Source organism: Mercurialis annua, linkage group LG2 (genome assembly GCF_937616625.2).
Source record: "Mercurialis annua linkage group LG2, ddMerAnnu1.2, whole genome shotgun sequence".
NCBI lineage: Eukaryota > Viridiplantae > Streptophyta > Magnoliopsida > Malpighiales > Euphorbiaceae > Mercurialis > Mercurialis annua.
This window is the reverse complement of record NC_065571.1, coordinates 16,527,265-16,546,898: the sequence shown is the minus strand read 5'-3', so window position 1 is coordinate 16,546,898 and position 19,634 is coordinate 16,527,265. Positions and strand designations below refer to the sequence as shown.

At 32.7% G+C, this 19,634-nt stretch overlaps 2 protein-coding genes and 1 long non-coding RNA gene across 6 annotated transcripts; all 3 read right to left on the bottom strand.

Moving 5' to 3' along the window:
- Nucleotides 1–7,601: 7,601 nt before the first annotated feature.
- Nucleotides 7,602–8,267, bottom strand: LOC126670758 (dirigent protein 4-like). Its single transcript, XM_050364579.2, has one exon. The coding sequence runs from the start codon at nt 8,236–8,238 to the stop codon at nt 7,696–7,698; it is 543 nt and encodes a 180-aa protein (XP_050220536.1). The 5' UTR covers nt 8,239–8,267; the 3' UTR covers nt 7,602–7,695.
- Nucleotides 8,268–9,463: 1,196 nt separating this feature from the next.
- On the bottom strand, nt 9,464–11,631 carry LOC126666944 (uncharacterized). 4 transcript variants are annotated; one of them, XR_007638021.2, is made up of 5 exons: nt 11,371–11,631; nt 11,019–11,115; nt 10,667–10,725; nt 9,978–10,574; nt 9,464–9,609 (listed from the first exon to the last, which is right to left on the bottom strand). It is a non-coding gene; the product is annotated as an uncharacterized LOC126666944 (long non-coding RNA). The 4 variants fall into 4 exon arrangements; XR_007638019.2 differs by lacking the exon at nt 11,019–11,115 and having other exon boundaries at nt 9,978–10,590; nt 11,371–11,628; XR_007638018.2 differs by lacking the exon at nt 11,019–11,115 and having other exon boundaries at nt 11,371–11,627.
- A 5,765-nt stretch (nt 11,632–17,396) lies between these two features.
- LOC126668286 (uncharacterized) lies at nt 17,397–19,349 on the bottom strand. The gene is made up of 6 exons (XM_050361488.1): nt 18,863–19,349; nt 18,665–18,760; nt 18,488–18,550; nt 18,131–18,430; nt 17,861–18,006; nt 17,397–17,819 (listed from the first exon to the last, which is right to left on the bottom strand). Exons 1-6 carry the CDS (start codon nt 19,347–19,349, stop codon nt 17,397–17,399), a joined length of 1,515 nt encoding a protein of 504 aa, XP_050217445.1.
- Nucleotides 19,350–19,634: the final 285 nt, after the last annotated feature.

Genomic DNA, 19,634 nt, shown 5'->3' with positions numbered 1-19,634 from the left:
GTCTGGATATTCCGACACAACTGGCACATCACTTAAATTTACACTTTCCTTTTCCATGTCTCGCACTATCGCTAAGAATCCTTGACATCCCTTCTTCAACATACTACAAGCTTTAATAGCTGAAATGATACTCGTAGAAGATTCCATCTTATCACCCTGAATTGAAACCGCTTCAATTCCAGGCGTGTTAAACGTCACCGTCTTCTTCCGACAATCCACGTTGGCATAGTGCTGAGCTAGCCAATCCATTCCTAGAATGACGTCAAAAGCTAATACCTCGAGTAAAATTAAGTCGACTAACAAATCTCGTCCTTGAACTTTCACAGGACAAGACGGATAAACGATACTAACTTCCACACTTTCTCCAACTGGAGTAGCTACAGATAAGGGATTCCTAAGATACGCTGGTTGTACTCCTAACTTACTAGCGAAACTAGGCGAAACAAACGAATGTGTAGCGCCCGGATCAAATAAAACTAAGGCGTCTTGAGAAGCGATAGAAAAGGTACCTTGCACCACCGCATTGGAAGCCTGAGCCTCCTGAGGATTCAGTGCAAAGACCCTAGCTTGACTCCCGCCAGCCTGCGAAGTCTGGCCAGTACCACGACCTCCGCCATTTCTGCCTCCTCGATTCGCATAACCACGGCCTCTCTGGCCAGTAAAGGTACTTCCTGTTTGATCATATCCTGACGCTATTTGCTGCGCAGTTCTCTGCTGCTGATAGGAAGGCTGTACTACAGTAGTCATCGAACCTTGGGGCATCTGCCTTGGACAATCTCTAGCAAAGTGGCCTCGTTGACCACAGTTAAAACATGCTCCATTAGCAGTATAACACGCGCCGTAGTGCCTCCTATTACAGTTCAGACATAAAGGAACTCCGCCTCCCATGTCACTCATCGATCTGGCACTAAATCCGGTGCCTGAGGTACTAACTCGAGTTCCACGTCGAGGTCTTTTGCGTTCTCGCTGACGTTGTGTATATCGAGAATAATTCCCAACATATGACTGAGTAGGCGCACTCTGTACGCTACGAAACGTATTATCTCTCACAGGTGCAACATTGGAAGGGTCAGGAATTCTTCCAAAACGGATCAGAGAAACTTCCATTTGCCTAGCACTATCAATCAGTTGCACTAGGGTTCTTCCGATATCAGACGTCAGACTTACAAATTCCGCTCCTAGACCCTCTACAAACCTCGAGTTCACTCTGACTGGGTCTGTAGTCAGGTCTGGTGCAAACCTACTCACTCTAGTAAACTCCGTCACATACTCCTGCACAGACCGATTGCCTCTACTCAGGGTCAACCACTGACTACGATAACTCTCCGTCACCGCATAAGGTAAAAAGTACTCTCTAAAATGGTTCGCGAATTCAGCCCAGGTCATAGTATCCATGGTTGGCTGAATATGCTGCTGAAACCAATCTTTCGCAGGTCCTTTCAATGACATTTCCACCATAATGATGGTCTGTCTCTCATTAGCTTGCAGGCGTCGAGCATTACGTTCTACTTCTTCGAGGAAATCGAGAGCATCGCCTGTACTGTCAAACTTAGTTGGCTTGAGGCGCATATAAGCCAAAACGATATCTCGATCAGTGAAAGCCACATTACGTAACTGTTGCTGCTGTAGTTGCTCACGATGCATATTCTGCACCTCAGCCTGATTAGCTTGCATAGCCGCAATTCCCGTAAGAAACTGATTCAGATCAAAACCCACAACATTAGGTTGCTGGGCTTGCGCTTGCACTCCAGGTGCCTGCGCCTGGGCCTCTTGGCCACCACCTCCTCCCTGAACAGAAGACTCATCTTGAGCTTCTGGATGGACGTCATGCGCCCCTTCTATAACATTTCGTGCTGCAGCGGCAGCTCACTCTACTTCTTATCGTTGGTCAGACATCCTGACCAAGACAAACAGCGTTACTTAGCCACATAACCGCATATTATCGCAAACGCATACCGTAATAAACGCGCATCTCATCACAAGCGAACACACACAAGACAGATTCACCTCCTAAAGGGAAAGCTGAAAATTTGAAAATCAAACGAATACGTAACAAAGACAAGACTCGAGCCCTATGTGCTGCAGTAGAATCCTAGGAAAATCAATCACTTTTCTAACATAAGCAATGGTAACTGGACCATGCTCTGATACCAACATTGTCACGACCCAATCTCTGAGCCGAGACCGGCGCTAGGAAATGGGAGTGGTTTCTCCGAAACCCGTAGCAAGCCTAAAAACGTACAATAATTTTTCGCGAAACATAAACGTCATGCATGACATAGATAAACACGTATCATGCAGAAGCACACATGCCAGGCACATATATCCTCTGGCAGTCATAATATATATAACGCAGCAAGCGTAAAACGTTTAAAACTTTAAAACGTTAAAGTTATATTTACAGAAAACTATATATTACAGCTGACTCACAAAATACTTATCTACTGCAGCTCTAAGAGTAAAGTACTGTTTCTTTACATACTCAAAAATACAGACTTCTGGAAGTAGGATAGAAGTCCGTTGCTTCAAAGCGTCTTTATCCTGAAAGGAAATCTGTGAGGGGTCAGTATATTGGGATATACTGAGTGAGTTCATACATTTACTAATAAGTATTCAAACAAAACATAAAATCGTAATCAATCATATGCGGCCAAGTACAGGATCCGAATGAAACCTTAATCCTCAAACATACTAATAATCAATCGATCAACCCAATCATAAATATCAATCGCGAGTCCAACTCGCTGGTGGCCCAGCCACTAGATACGGGGACTTCCAGGCTACACCGTAGCCGAGTTCACTCTGCGTATCTAACTCATGACCCAATCGTAAATTTCATATTCATCATCAGCTCCCAGCTGAGTTATATCAAAACTGGTGATCACACAGTCCTATTGTCGCCCAATAGGTAGCACGTTCCATCGGATCAATACTGGTTTCAAATCAAGCATATGCGCAATTCATATAAAGTTTCGCATATAAAACATGCAATTCAAATATAAAGCAATATAAAATAATTGCTTAAATAAATACTTTAAAAGCAAATCGTATAAACTCACTGAAAACGCTTATCCAAAAATACGTCGGGGCTTTAGAAACGTCAAGCTTCCCGAGCTCCTGGTCCAGCTCCTTCTTGCCTCGCTGGATCTAAAACAATTTCAAAACATTTGACTCACATCAGAATCCTATTCTAAGATTGACTCTAGACTCAAGACTCGACACGTTTCACTTTCATTAATCGTCGTGCTTCTCACGCATATCCCAATAAACGATATCAAACTCGTTTACGGATCGCAATTTACTTCTAATTCAATCTTCTTATAACCTCATTAGGTTAACTACTATTCGATTTCCGATTCAATACGTGAATTCCATTGATTCAATCAAGGCACGAAGACTCAGGGTGCGAGAATCGAAGGATGCACGCTCGTGCAGGGAGGTACACGTTCGTGTACCATATGATGGTACACGTTCGTGTACCTTAGTACACGTTCGTGTACCATTGATGGTACACGTTCGTGTACCACAGTACACGATCGTGTACTGTCGTGCACGATCCCCGGAATCGATTTCCGAGGTTCCCGACCTGCTATATACGCAAAAACGCTCCAAACTCAACCAAAACGCGTATTCTAAGCTCAAAACGCTATATATCAATCCTATACTCGATAAAACGATAGAATCGTTTCGTGGCCTAAAACTTTGAATCGATATAACTTAAAATATAATCAACGAAACGGTAAAACGTCAAGCTTACCGTGATTCGCCTCGAGAGTACGATCAATTCGAACTATTAAACGTCGAAAATGGACGAGAAACGGAATCGAGCGATGGAACCGTAATCGATCGCCGTTAAGAACGAAAGAAAGAAAGAAAAGGAATGAAGGTTCTGATCCCTTCTTCCTTCATCTCAATCTCATATATATCCTGGCTAAAGTACGCTTTGGTCCTTGAAACTTTTCAAAAGTTTCAATTTAATCCAAAACTTATTCAATTAATCTTTCTATTAATTCATATACGTATTATTTATATCCAAATAAATAATACTAACTTAAAATATAGATTTTCATCGAGAATCCTCCAATTTCTATTTTCGGGCTTAATTGGCTAATTTGCACTTTAGCCCCTAAAATGCTTCCACATCCAACTTTTCATAATAACTCCTTTAATCCTGCTAATTGACTCATTAAATTTTTATTCTAAATTTCCGATATAATCAAATTAAATTCTCCTTAATTTAATTTATCGGAAATCTCGACACGTGGCACGACTTAATTACCTTAAAATACTTTGGGGTATTACAATATCGACCTATATGGAAGCTTATTTGGTTCTTCGGAGTTTGGCACCTATGGAAAGCACGAAACAATCGAGTTTTTAATGACACAACTACGAATGCTCAGAGCTTGGTTTTCTTAACCATTTGCAAGGCGGTGGAATACTAACGAACTAGGAATCAGAGGTTTTCTTTACTCGGAAAATGATGTTTATCGCTCTATTGATTTCTTTATGTAATTTTATTTGCCTAGAGGTTTGTCTCTGACTTTTTTTGCCGCTTTCGCTTTGTGAGCGTGCTAATATACCTACCATTTATCTAAAATAAAAATAAAAATAACACCAACACCAACACCGACAATAATAATAAAAAATAACAATAACAACTCCTACTACCACTACTAATGCTACTACTGCTACCACTGCTAGCTACTGCTACAGTTATTGTTACTACTAGTGCTAGTGCTACTACTACTACTAGTGATTATGGCTTACCGTAAAATCTATGATTGTGATGTAATCTCTAAAAAATGAATCGTAATTTTTTAAATTCAGTTCATAATTATATTTTAGCCCTTAAATTCATTTTTATTTTAAAACAAAGTTAATAATGGATTTAAACCCCTAAATTTAAAATTATAGAAAATTAAAATCTATAAAGATTCAAAAAAATATAGAAATTGTTTAAAATCATTAATAAAATATGTCTAATTTTATAAATTATGTGCATGTTATCATTATTTTTTAACGAATAGGTTGAGAAAAAAAGAAGAATGTCTAGTTGATTAGAAATTGAATGAATTGAATGAAGTATATAAGGTTGTCCCAAATTTTAAAATAGAAATTAGCAAAATAAAGTATTATAGTTTTTTCAAAGTAAGTTATAATATCATACAAAAGGGCAACTGTATATACATTTTTATATAAGAAAATAACTATTAACTACAAATTTATATATAATGCGATTATTAGTTATTTTTCTATAAATAATACGTATATTAAAATTTACAAAATACTCAAAATTTTCGCACAAAAAACGGCACACTCATGATGACACATTAAAAATTACGATTAGCAGTAAATGTTAAAAAGTCATGGAACAAAAAAAAATACAGGCAGGATTCCTATAGCAATCGAATCCCAAGTAAGCAAAATTTTCATTACAGATTTTAAAAAGAAAAATTGCATTTAAAAAACAGTTAAAATTATATCTTCATATGATCACCGTACTAAAACTCTTCTATCTATGCACTTTCAAATTTTCCAAACTAAAAGAGACCAAAACATCTACAAAAAATTTCAAGTACGATCCTTTGGGCACTATAAGCTGCCGTTGAAACATGAACTTCACAAAACAATTTTAAAAAAAATCCAAGCCACGTCCATTCTCGGAAGTATACCAAACCAGATGCTTCTTGCAAAGTCACAATTAATTAAATCTAATCTTGCATTTCCACAACACCACAAATAAAACACGTGGAATTATCCCCGTGATAACCGAAGAAATCTTGTTATGCACAGTTAATCAAATGAAAAAACTTAACTCGAAATGGAACTAGCGATTTCATACTTGGAGAAAAGGGTTGACTGCTCCAATATTTCTTCTTAAACTGCCAATGCGGTTGTCCCTCAAATTATCAATACCTTCTCCATCAACTTGGCCTAATCTTCCTTTGTTAGTGTATACTGTAAACTGAACATTATAGTGAGTAATTGTCCCGGGCCCTGCTCCACTAAATTTCACAAATTTTAGTTTTATTGGGGAAAAGTTGAACTTCATTTAAGAGTAAACGAATTTACACAAATCTCGAGTCTAGCTACAGTATTTGTACTAGCGGATTGTTACAAAATTTATAATCTCTAAGGACCTTTTTAGCAACTTTATGTGCCATCAAATATAATCACGACGTTCAAAAGAAAAAAAATGCATCTGAAAAAACACAACACAAGTTATGGCAGTCTTGAAAAATCATGTCATAGCTGATGTCGACCGCCCCGTCTCACAATGTATCATAACTCCTTTGGTGTCTCATTCAGAGATCGGATTCATAAGCCGCAATCTTCTTGCCATCTTCATAATGATCAATTGTCCGTCCATTCCCAGTTGCTACATTAGCATGATTTACCGTTTAGAAGGAACTAAACGGTAAATTAAGATAAATGTTAGAATGGTCAGAATAATTTGATCTTATTAATAATGTAAATACAAATTCAAATTTGATATAAATGAAAAAATGACTATATTTTTCCTAATTTGGTATAATGTTATAATACTAATAAAATTAATTAGTATAGATTTATATTAATCGATTAATCACCATAAAATATATCATCAACAACTAAATAAATATTTTAATTTTATGATCAATTAATTAAAGACCATGAAATGTATATATTACTAAAATATTTGTTTAGTTGTTGATGATAGAATCAAAATGAAAACAAAATACTAAAAGTTTTCCTGATTGGCTATAAACTTTTGAATATTAATTTAATTGTAAAAGATATAATTTGATCTATCTTAATTTAATTGATACAATTTGTTTGGACTTCAACTTTCAATTTTTGACAATTTCATATACCGAGCAATTTTCAGTCAGAACAATGCTGATATGGACGTCAAAATAGTATTTATTGCGGGTTATAGATCAACATTTTTAACGGAAATTGTTTGATGTCTAAAATTGTAAAAAAAAAAAACAGTTCATGTATTAATTTGCAAAAATTAAAAATTTGTATTTGCAAAAATTAAAAGTTTGTATTTGCACAAACACACTAATGTTTGTAATTTTTTAAGCTATCGAACCTGTAATATAACGTAAACATAGAAGTGTAAACAATTTGAATATTCTTAAAAAATGTGAAAGAAAATATTTTCAATTAAATGATGACATAAGTAGTATAATTTGTTATTAACCCATTATTATAGCACTAAACTAATTATTTCATATTAAAAATAAAATAAAATTAATTCTAATAAGCCAATGTAGTGATGTACAATACATTAAAATTGTACATAAAAAAATTTCTCCATCTGTTTCATAGAGATAAGAAAAGTTTATAATATGATGCAGAAGAAAACGGTTTGAAATTGACCATGACCGACTCTCTCTAACCGATCGAAAGGATAAGATGATGCGGAAGAAAATGGTGATTTCCAAAGAAGGAATCGATGCAACAAGTTCAGGGACCAGTTAGTGCAAAATTAAAGATAAAAAACGAGTTAATCAAAACATGCTCAATTAAGAAACCGTAACATCGGTTAATTCTTTATTTTTTTATTATAATTTAAAGAGAAGGTTGAAACCTAATCTCACACGTATGATTACATATTTTTATGAAGGAGAAATCCAACCATATATAGTTTGAGTAATAATACAACTTATTCATATTTATTTAAGTATTAACCTGATCATAGGTTTAGTGATGATATAAGTTAACACAGTACTTATCAACGCCATATCCATCGGTGGGATTGAAAAATATTAATTCAACCTTAGCAAAACCCTCAGCCATCCTGAAATTTCCTCTTCCACCAACAACTGCTAGCTCATGTATTGGCTCTAAATATAAATCTCTTGAACAAATAACAAATGAACTTCCATTAAGTTCACCCGTAGTGAATCCGAAATCCAAGTAAACAACTGCGGTCGGCATTTCATTTCCTTGGCTCGCTTCTACTTCGAGTCCTTTAGCACGCCCTATGATTCGTGAGTTCGGTTCGATCCCTACCCTTAGAGCATTATTAATAGCATTAAGATCCCCGAAAGGAGGAAACGGGTTGCTCTCGTTTCTGGTTGCATTGGCTTGAGCTATTCGAACAACGTTAGGATTTTCGCCACCCGAAACGTAATGGTAGAAGAAATTAATTTTGGTCATTTTCTTCTTCATAACTATACCATATTTGGTTTCGCTGTAGTAATCCCCTTCATCATTTGCACTACAAACATAAAACATCATCATTAGACATACAAAATATATTAATCCTTTCATATTTCTATTAGTGTATTTTAATAACTAATTAATAATTGCATTTTATATGAATTTATAGGCACAGTTACGTTCTTATATAAAAATGTAGGTACAGTTGCCCTGTTGTATGATATTATAACTTGCTTTGAAAAGACTATAATGCTTCATTTTGCTAATTTCTATTTGGAGATTTTGGACAACTTTATATCCTTCATTCAATTCATTCACTTGTTAATCAACTAGATAGTTTTTTTTTTCTCAATTTATTTGTTAAAAAGAAACAATAATAACATGCGCTAGCTTTATTATAAAGCTGTACATATTTTATTAATGATTTTTAACAATTATTATATTATTTTTTAATCTTTATAGATTATAATTTTCTAATTTTAAATTTAGGAATTTAAATCTATTATTAACTTTGTTTAAAATTAAAATGAGTTTAAGGGCTAAAATATTGTTTTTTAGTAATTATGAACTGATTTTAATAAAATAAGGAAAACAACACAACAAGCCAAACTAATTAATATTTTTAAGTTCAGTTTCGTATTGTTTTCCTTATTCGATCAAGATATACACATAAATATGAAAATAGAGATTGCTAACATGTTATTTATTTGGCTACATAAAATTGAAATGTTGTTCGCGTGGAAATAATTTTAAACTTCAATTTTAATTTATAGTTGGGTATCGTACCACTACAAAAAAAAGAGATGTAAGGGAACCATAAAAATGGTCTTCTATTCTTAAAAAAATGGTCCTCTAATGTTTTGGGGACAATAAAGTTGGTCCCCATACTTCGTCTCTATTGCCTCCATCCCCAATTTATTAGGGGACGAAAAGAGAAAAGTTGTCCCCATTCCAGGGAGGATTGTTGTCCCTAACTGTGGGGACGAAAGTCATCCCCTTATATAAGGACGACTTTCATCCCCATTGAGTAGGGACGACTTTCGTCCCCATTGAACACGGACGACTTTTGTCCCTATTGAATATGCGGACGACTTTCGTCCCCATTGAATATGCGGACGACTTTGGTCCCCATTTAATAGGATGATTTTCGTTCATATTTAGTCGGACGAATTTCGGTTTCCTTTTGATACAAACCATTTACATAAATTTAATAAAAACACAATAATGAAAACAATAATCCATTGATTTTAAAATTATGTCCAACATAAGAAAAGTACATTGCTGAGTTCAAAAAAGAAGAAGTACGTAGCTAAAAATTAATCCACTAAAAGTTATTTAAAAAAATTAAAAGTACTAAGATAATAATGTATACACAATGCAAAAAATAATATTAGCTTGCTGAGAAGTCTTCATGAAAATGAATGATATTCTTTTGCCTGATTACACATCGTCCTGTAAAGAAATTTAAAAATAAAAATTAATAAAATTAAATTTAAAAGTGATACCTAATATGATCTAACAAAATGCAATTGTGTATTGCATTTAACCAATATATAATCATTGTGGGTATAATATTTGAAGAATTCAGCTGACAATTTTATAGAACAAAAAATTGAAAATGTTCTGTTCTACTTGGATAGTTCTATATCAAAATGAGGCAATAAATCTGAATAGGCCAAAATATACTATAGCACGTAAAAGCTATGGGAAGAAAGACAAAGACATAAAGCATATTAAGACAACAAGAATCATCAATTAAGATTGAGCTTCAAATGTAAATTTTCTGAAACTAACATTATGAAGTTTTTTTAATAGCTCACCTTTAGATTCTGAGCTAGGAACCATCCCGAATCCACCATCATATGACCGAAACAGAGAGACTGTAAAATAATCTAAAACAAAAAAGATTAAAACTTACAAAATGAAAAATCAAACATACTTGGTATTTTAAGATGTCACCATTTGCATTCTCCTTGTCCATCTCACTCCAATTTTCCAACATATAATAGATGGCCGCTGATACATATTATTTGAGTCAAATGAATATATAAATTTAGCTTAGAGAACCTTATTAAGGTACAAGATAGGTTTTTTCTATCATTATTACTACCTACACAGTATATGAATCAAAAGATTCTCTCAATATGGATATGAATTTAATTGGAGAACAATGATAAGAAGCTAAGACATATACACAATGCATTAACCTAGGGAGTCTGTTAGTAACAACTCAAGTATGGAAAAGAATGAAAAGTCAGCTTCTAAGAAATAATTAGAGTCCAAAGAAAAAAAAAGCTTATCTGCCATCATGTTGCTGCAGGTTACTAATTGACTTAGAATTGAGAATTGGCAAATTATAGAAACCAAGCAATGGCACAATATGAGCTTGTCAAATGACTATGATTGTGAATTGAAACCTACAAGCATATCAAACTAGAGAAAATGATGAAAAGACATGAAGTTACAAGAACAAACATAATTATAAAATAATAGCTCAACTATGCAATACCACATTACGAGTTGAAGGGAACCGAGAGGATGGAGAACCTTGAAATCGATAAAAGTATCCTTCAACAAAGAAAAAACTCATCATCAATTCTTTAGATTCAATATAAAGTGAATGATCAGTATATTGCTTTTAACCAATGTGTGAAAAGTTAAAGCAATCAAAATTGACACTAGAAAATACAGCTTGTAAGTTGTAACTAATAACTAACTGAAGCATAAACCAAAATTTAAAATAATTCAGTTACCAATAAAACATAAATAAAAAAAAATGGCGAACCCTTAAGAACTTTTTCAAAGCATTTTAATTTTAAAAAAGAATACAAAGCACAACTTTATATTCAAAAGACCCACACCTTGAAGAGTAGCACGAATGAGTACATTCCAACACTTCTGGAAGAAGTAAATTTCACGGAGAGGTATTGATTATGGGTTGTAATGATTATTCAGAAACTAATCAAGAACATTATAAAATAAAATCATTAAACGCAAATCAATGTGCTGCTAGTTCTATAATCAGTACTGCAATTACATTAAGTTTAATTCAAAAAAGAAACAATTCAAAGATCAATTATTTCGTGCCCTAATTTCACCGTGAAACCCCAAAAAAAAAAATAGAGAATTATTGCTAGTAGCACCACAATATATCAGATATAAAATTAGAATCACACTAAATAAAAGCAAAAAAAAAAAAAAAAAAAAACTTACCCAGATGAATTCGAGTAGAAAATTTAAGCTTGGGTGAATGAACTTTTAGAATCTCATACTTTTGTCTATTTAGCCGGCGCAAGAAAAGAAAAAGTCGGTGGCTTTTTTGCTAGGTTGAATGTGTTTTGTCTCCTATTCTACTTGAATTACTATTTCATATAAAATCATAGGTAATTCCACTATCTCCGTCCCCAATAGTTGTATGATAAATGATTTGGAGACAACTTATCGATTACTCCCCATTTTTATTGAGTTATAACTTTTAGGGACCATTTGCATTCTCCTTGTCCATCTCACTCCATTTAACTATAACTTCTAAATAATAGTACATATTACCCTACTCATCTTTATACCATATATATTATATAAATTTATTTTATTAGTTTTATTTTTTAATTATAAATTATACCCTTAATAAAACCTAATATCGTATTGTCCCCCCCCCTCCCACATATAAAATAGTTATAAATAGATAGATTATAGATAGATAGACTAGTTTTTCGCCACGTGCCACGCACGTGAGCGATATTTATATGATCCGTTATTTAAATTTTTAATTATAGTTTTTAAATGTTATTTAATTTCAATAATATAGTATTATTTATTATTTTATTAGAATTGTGTATAATTAGAGTTGTCTTTTTATATATTCAAATCTTATCTAATTTCAACATAATTAAACTTCTATTGAAATTAATTTTTTTTATCTAATGCAAAAACAATAATAATATATTATTATTTAGTTTTCTTCGGTAAAAGGGAGTTTAAATGTTGTAATTTTAGGAATTCATCCAACATCATTAATTTAATAAATAAAATATGTTAAGGTCTATTTAAACAAATCCTATTTTTATGAAATACCTTAGAATGATGATTATTCTTTTCCATCAACTATATTCAAAATAATGCAATTTATGCCACAATAATTAATTAGAATTATCCATCGGAATAAGAACGATTAACTCTTATTAAAAATTCAATTATAAGACTATTCCAACCTTTGATATTCGCGTGTTTGTCACGACCCAATTTCATGAATCGTGACCGGCGCTAGGATATGGGTATGGTTGTACCAAAACCCGTAGCAAGCCTTGCGGAAATCAATTAACCATTTAAACCTGCAGAAAACTGCTCGGGGGCAACCGAGACTCCAACCTAGGTCTAACACTTTATATTACAGTTCTAATATAAATAATTTAAGTATCTGAAATATTCCACAGCATGCCTTAAATATAATAATAAAATATTCCAGTGTAAACATGCTAATAATAAATAATCGGTCTAATCGACAATCCCAATGTAATAACAAACGTAATATATAAACTAGTTCTACTGCGGTCTAAGAGTTTGAAAACAGAAACTAGTTTAATAACAATAAAACCTCCGAGGAATCAAAAGAATCGGAGTGGACCACCTTTCAAATCATAAACCTGGGAAAAATTTGGGAAAACAACGGGGTCAGATATACTGAGATGAGTTCGCAATACTACTTATATTTATTAAGTTTAAAACCCTTAAATCAAAACAGTTTATACTAATATAGTATGATTATGGAAAACAGTATTGAAATGATCCCAGCGTAAGTATGACATAGCATACCGATAGACCCAGAGTGGACGGGAACAAATCCTCGTCATATAAATATACCAGCGTAAGCAAGACTTTAGTCTGCCTTTTCCCAGAGTACTTACCGGTGCACAGTCTCGATACAAGCCTATCGAGTAGCTCGTTTCAATCCAGTTCCATAATCCGTAAAAACAGTTCACAAACATTCATAATATTAAAATACGATGTGGTACTTAATAAAGCGGTAAATAGCACAACAAACTCACTGCTTGCTTATCCACGTGATCTTGGCAAACAGCTAACCCTGCGTAGACTCCGAACCTCGAGCAGTCGACGGGTCTAAAATAATAAATAGGTTAAAATCCGTACGAACCCTAACTCTAAGATCACTAGACACCACGTAGGACTAGCACAATTAATAACCAGACAAATCACAGAGAAACACAATTCTCAAATAAATTGTAATGCCGTAAATTAATTCAAGACTATTGAGTTCGCACTTAAATCCAATCCGAAAATATTATTAAAATAATATTTAATTGATAAATAAAATCAATTCCTCAAATAGTGGGTTAGCCGAGTTTTTCAAAACTACCAAGCTAAACCCACATGTCGGTGACCCAAGTCCAAACCGACCCAACTAATATTCCAGAGTTTATAAACCACAGTTTATAATTAATATTAAATAGAATATTAATTAATATCAAAATAGAACTCAATAGCTTGAAACGCAAGTAATTAAATATTACCGGCAATTTACTTTACTAAAATAATTTAATAAACAATTAAAAGCAAAATTAAAAATTTAATCAAATTGGCACTCTAAGCCAGAATCTTGAAATAATAATATCCATTTTGTCATTTATATTAATAATAATTATTATTAATTTAATTATAAATGAACCAAATATTATTTTTAGATTTTAAAAATATTATCAAAATTTTCTATTTAAAATGAAATCCCCAAGTTAAAATTAAAATCAAATAACCCATAGATAATATTTAACTTAAAGAATCAATAGGTTTAAAACAAAATCACTTAAGGAACATTCTTGCCTTTTAGCCACCATTTGCAATCATTTGACACAAAACAATTTCATTGTAGCAGATACGAAACCCACCAACCTCTCATAACCAACAATTCAAAATTTAATCATATCTTCTAATATTAATAACCCAACAAAATATGATTATGAATGCTAAGAAAGCCACTGGAACTAACTTATCACTTTCTCCTTCTTCTTTAATTCAAACACTATCCCGCCATTTTCAACACACAACCCAGAAACTTCAATATCAAACAATCATGAATTCAAAGCTTCCAAAATCAACCCAGTTAACAAATAACCATCAAGAATACAAAATCAAGCAATCAAGAACATCACCTCAATCATGCCATCACAAAAAGATAGGAGCCGAACTAAAAGAAACGATTGATAATAACTTTAAAACCATCGAAAATCAATAACACATAAACACTAAGAAACGACGACGACAATCACAGTTAAGGATTAATGATTAACAACCCGTAACCAAGGAATTATAGTCAATAGAGTATCCAAATTATCAAGATCAAAGAGTAAAAACCCATCGGCAACAACCAATTAACACTCACAGTTAAGAACTATTAAAAGCGGTAAAACGGCGGCGATTGATACGGGTTCGTTTACGTACCGTTTGACGAGAGGAAAGTTTTGAATCGTAGAGGCGTGAGTCTACTTTCACGGGGAATGAACGGAATTGATTTCGACCTCCGAACGGCTGCCAAACGAATTGAAATCCCAAGAGGTCGATTTAAAACTCAAAAACAGAATTTCGTAAACGCGGCAACGGTTACTGCAATTACGAGAAAGATAACTTACCGTTGTGTGAAAACTAAGTTCGGACTTGTAGATGGCTGAGTCTACAATCTCAAGAATCAAACGGAACAAAATTTAGAGCTAAAACGAGAGAGTTATCAATTACGAACGAAGATGTCGATATTAAGCAAAACTGAAATATTCAAGCCTAAGGAAACTTACTGAACGACAGATTTTTGAAGAGGATTTGCTACGTTTTCTTCAGGAGATTCCAGGGTTAATGACGGCTAGGGTTTAAAGAGTATGTTGTATGAATTAGGGTTTAAATCGGTATTCAAAAGACCTAAAAATATGGAAATAACTAAGTTGCGTGCTGCTGAAAAATTGAATGAAAGAGCAGATGTTGATAAATTTTCTAATATTGAATCACACACAATTATGGCCAAGACTAAATAAGAATTAGCCCAATTAATGAATAGCCCAATTAATAAAATCATAAAGGATGATGGGCAACAGTACGTGGAAAGAAAAAAATGATGAAAGAATGCATGGATTTCTCTTTTCATGTATGACAATGAATATGTGTTTTTCTTTTTTTCTTTTTTTTATATATATTTTCGAAACCCGGACTTTAATTAACACTTTTCGAAACCCGGACTTTAATTAACACGTTTTCGAATCTAATCACAAAACGACTTTAAATTACGTAAACTACTAAAATGTTATCGGAATTCGCAATTTAAATTTTTAAAATTTTACGGGTTATTACAGTGTTATATTTTAGCAATTGCGTTACCTATCTTGTTTAAATTCTTGACCAATTCTACGCTAATTGAACTTCTTTTCTTTTCTTATTGTAATCGCGTTAATTTAATTAATTATTCTATTGTTAGACAAACTTTAGTGACTACAAATTTAAAATTAGACTCTAATTGAACGTTAATATTGTAATTTTGTCTATCTTTCTATACACGTGACGTGAGAGGGGTATTTATATGACCCGTTATATATAAAAATTATTAAATATAATATTTATAATTTTTTAATAAATGATATGAAATATTATTTCCCAATTTCAATCTTCAAAACACAAAACAATCACACTATGGTATCAGATTGCCATTAGCAAATTGGAAGTGTATTTATACATCTACCTATTTTAATTGTCGAGTAAGCACAATTTTTTAGGACATTAATTTAGAAGGAAATATGAGCTAAGGAAGCCGTTTTTCCGTTTATTAAAAATGAAAAAAAATCACGACCTAAAATGTAAAGCATTGTGATTTACATTGACCACAATAAAAAAAATGAGAGAAGTATCTATAAAAGCTGGAAAATTCTATAAAAAATCAACAATTATTGAAATTTTATTTTATTGTAGAACAAATTTAAAATATCGAATGAATATGAGTTAATAAAATAATTTCAAGAGCACATATTATAGAAGCAAAGTTATTTTCAAATAGTTTTCTATTTAAATATTAACTCTTAGCAGTAATATTTGTTAATTTCGGAACTCTAATACAGGGACATATGCTTAATTATGAGTTGGTGGAGTATAATTTGCTAGTAAAATACTAATTTATGTTTACTGTAATTTTTTAATCTTAATAGATAATGATTAATGTGTATAAGTTAGTTGTTGGGTTTGTAGAATTAACTTCATCTTAATAAAAATTAGACTCCTACTTAGCTAACTTCTCCTATCTACGAATCAACTTCATCTTAATAAAAATTAGACTTCTGCTTAACTTACATCTCCTATCTACAATTAAACTTATGTTTGTTATTATTACTATTACATATTAAAGCCCTTATCCGATTTTATATTATTTCAATATTATTATTTTTTAATTATAAATTATACCCTTAATGAAATCTATTACCGTAATTTTGTCTGTCCCCCCTTCCCCCTTCCCTTCCCTTTCCATCCCACATATAAGATAGTTATAGATAGATAGATAGATAAGTACTTACAAAATAATATACATCATGACTAGTTAAAAAATAATTAAAATAAATGACCTTTGAGTTAAAAGAATTTGAATTAACCCATATGCACTCTTTTTAGACCGGTATAAATAATGATATTAAAAAGGATTAATTCCATAAAAAATCACGACCTTTACACAAAATTTCATTTTAATCATGACTTTTAAAAATTGTCATATAAAATTATGACCTTTCATATTTTTTTTCAAATCTATCATTTTAGTGTATTGTTTTGACTAAATTTTTTATTAGAGTATTAATCAATGACCCAAATTATAAATCGACACCAAATATTATTATCTTTCGGTTAGAGTATGTAGGATTAGTAATTTTTTGTCAGCATCAATTTTTTTTTTTTTAAGAAAATAAAAAAAAAGAGCTTCATTACTAGACAATTAACAAAGAATCAAATTCAAAGGCAAGCCTTCAACAAGCAACAAAAACTACTAAGCCTTACTTTGCATGCACGCAGGCAGCAGCTAGGCAAAAAACAAAGGCAGGTCTCCAACTAACAAAAACCACAAGCTTAGACTACATAGCACGCAGGCAGCAGCTAAGCAACAACTAGGCCAACAAACTTAGCAACAAAAGAAAATAAAACTAAAGGGTTTTGCACATTGCAAATATCAGCATAAATAGGAGATCTAGTGTTGTAAGAATCAAACTTAGCTAGGATAGCCATTGTGTTGTAAGAATCAATAAATATCTTCTCAAAGCAGCTTTAGCAGTTTTTTGCTTTTCTTTTCTGCAGAACCATCTAATGATCCTCCTCCAGCTACTTATGTTAGGACAATTGCAAATATTCAGGATTTTATTCCAAATGCTTCTAGAAACAGGATACTCATAATAGATGTGATCTCTAGTTTCAATATCATTCTGGCATAGCACACAAAGGTCTTCATCAATAACCCCCCATTTCTTAAGTCTATCCTTTGTTCTGAATATGTTCTTCATGATAATCCAGGGAATAAAATTGTGTCTGGGAACTAAACTCTTGCCCGAAACCATTTTATGCCAAGCTACTTCTTCATGCTGCTCTCTATAAATGTCCTTAGTCTTGGATATAGAGAATCTATTGTTATGAACCACCTTCTAGTTAATGCTATCCCTATCATTAGACAACTTAAAATTACTTCTGATAAAACTCCAAGCTTCCTTTGTTTCTGCATCAATGAGATCAGGAATGATCCATTGTTTCTCCAAAGATCAGAAACTTTTGCATTCTTGTTAACAGCAGCATCCCTCATCTTGTAATCAATAATCTGGGAAATTTTGCATTCTGGGAAATTTCTCAAGCAAAGAACATCCATGAATACAAGGGTCATTCCAGGAATTAACACTGGTTTTATCCCCTAATTTGTAATCAATAATCTCTTTCAGATCATTTCTCAAGGTCAGCATACCTCTCAACATCCAGCTAGCATCTGAGTTAGTTTTTGCCCTCCAAAAACTGCCCTTTTTGATCTTGTTACTCTTCACCCACATAAAATCAGTACTATTAAGAATATGCCAAGCTTGTTTACTGATTGCTGCTTTGTTCCACACATTATTATCATTAATGTTTAGCCCCTCTTCTTTTTTAAGCTTGACAACTTCCTTCCATGAAACCAAAGCTTTACTTTCCCCCTCATTAGAACCATTCCAAAGGAATTTAGAACAGACTCTCTGGATATCTTTAACTATGCTTTTAGGCAAAATAACCACTGAAGCCCAGAACACATGCATACTCATAAGCACAGAACAGATTAATTGGTCTCTACCAGCATAAGAAAGGAACTTAGTGGTCCAGGAGTTAATTATGTTGGTGATTTTCAGAATTATCCCTTTACAATCAACCTTAGATAATCAAGTGGAAATAAGGAGAATCCCAAGATATCTAAAGGGTAAACTTCCTTCTTTGAAGCCCATGGTGTTCAGGATGTCATTTTTAGCATTACTCTCCACATTATCGAAAAACAACTGACTTTTAGAGGGATTAATATTAAGACCAGAAGTGGTTTTATACTTTTTCGAACAATCAGCAAAGAAATTAACTGAAATTAAATCACCATGACAAAACATCATTAAGTCATATGCAAACATAAGGTGATCGACTCTGAGATTCTTACAAGTTTTGTGGAATTTAAAAGACTCACTAGGACAGTTCAACATTCTAGAGAGATAATTCATGCAAATCACAAAGTGGAGGAGGGAAATGTGGTCCCCTTGTCTTAAATCGTTTTCAGAGTTGAAAGCTTCTCCATTATTTCCATTCCAGTTTATGGAGTACTTGAGAGTTTTCACATAGTTCATAATGAGAGAAATGGTAATGTCAGGAAAATTAAGGTTCAAAAGAATTTCTTCATGGAAGTCCCAAGACACAGAATCATAAGTCTTTTTAAGATATATATTAAGAAGACATCTAGAGAGACCTTTGTTAGAATGGTAATTTCTAACAATTTCATGGGCCAGCATGATATTAAAAGCTATAGATCTATTAGAAATGAAGGCTGACTGGTTTTCAGAAATCAACTTATAGAGGATATGGATGATTATATTGGTAAGGATTTTAGAAATAACTTTGTATAGAACATTGCAACATGCATTAGGTCTGAAATCACCTAGACTCTCAGCATTAGACATCTTAGGAATGACATTAATAGAAGTAGAGTTTATAGATTTGAGAAGTTTACCAGAATTGAAGGACTCTTGGACTGCTTTCACCAAGTCATCTTTTATAATACTCCAAGTAACTTTGAAAAAGTGACTGTTATAACCAACTTTTAAAATGAAAGGTCATATTTTTAAATGCCAATTTTTAAAGGGTGTGATTAAAATGAATTTCGTATAAAGGTTGTAATTTTTTATATAATTACCCCTATTAAAAATTAGCTAGATAGTTGTTTTGTTGTATGATATTATTACTTG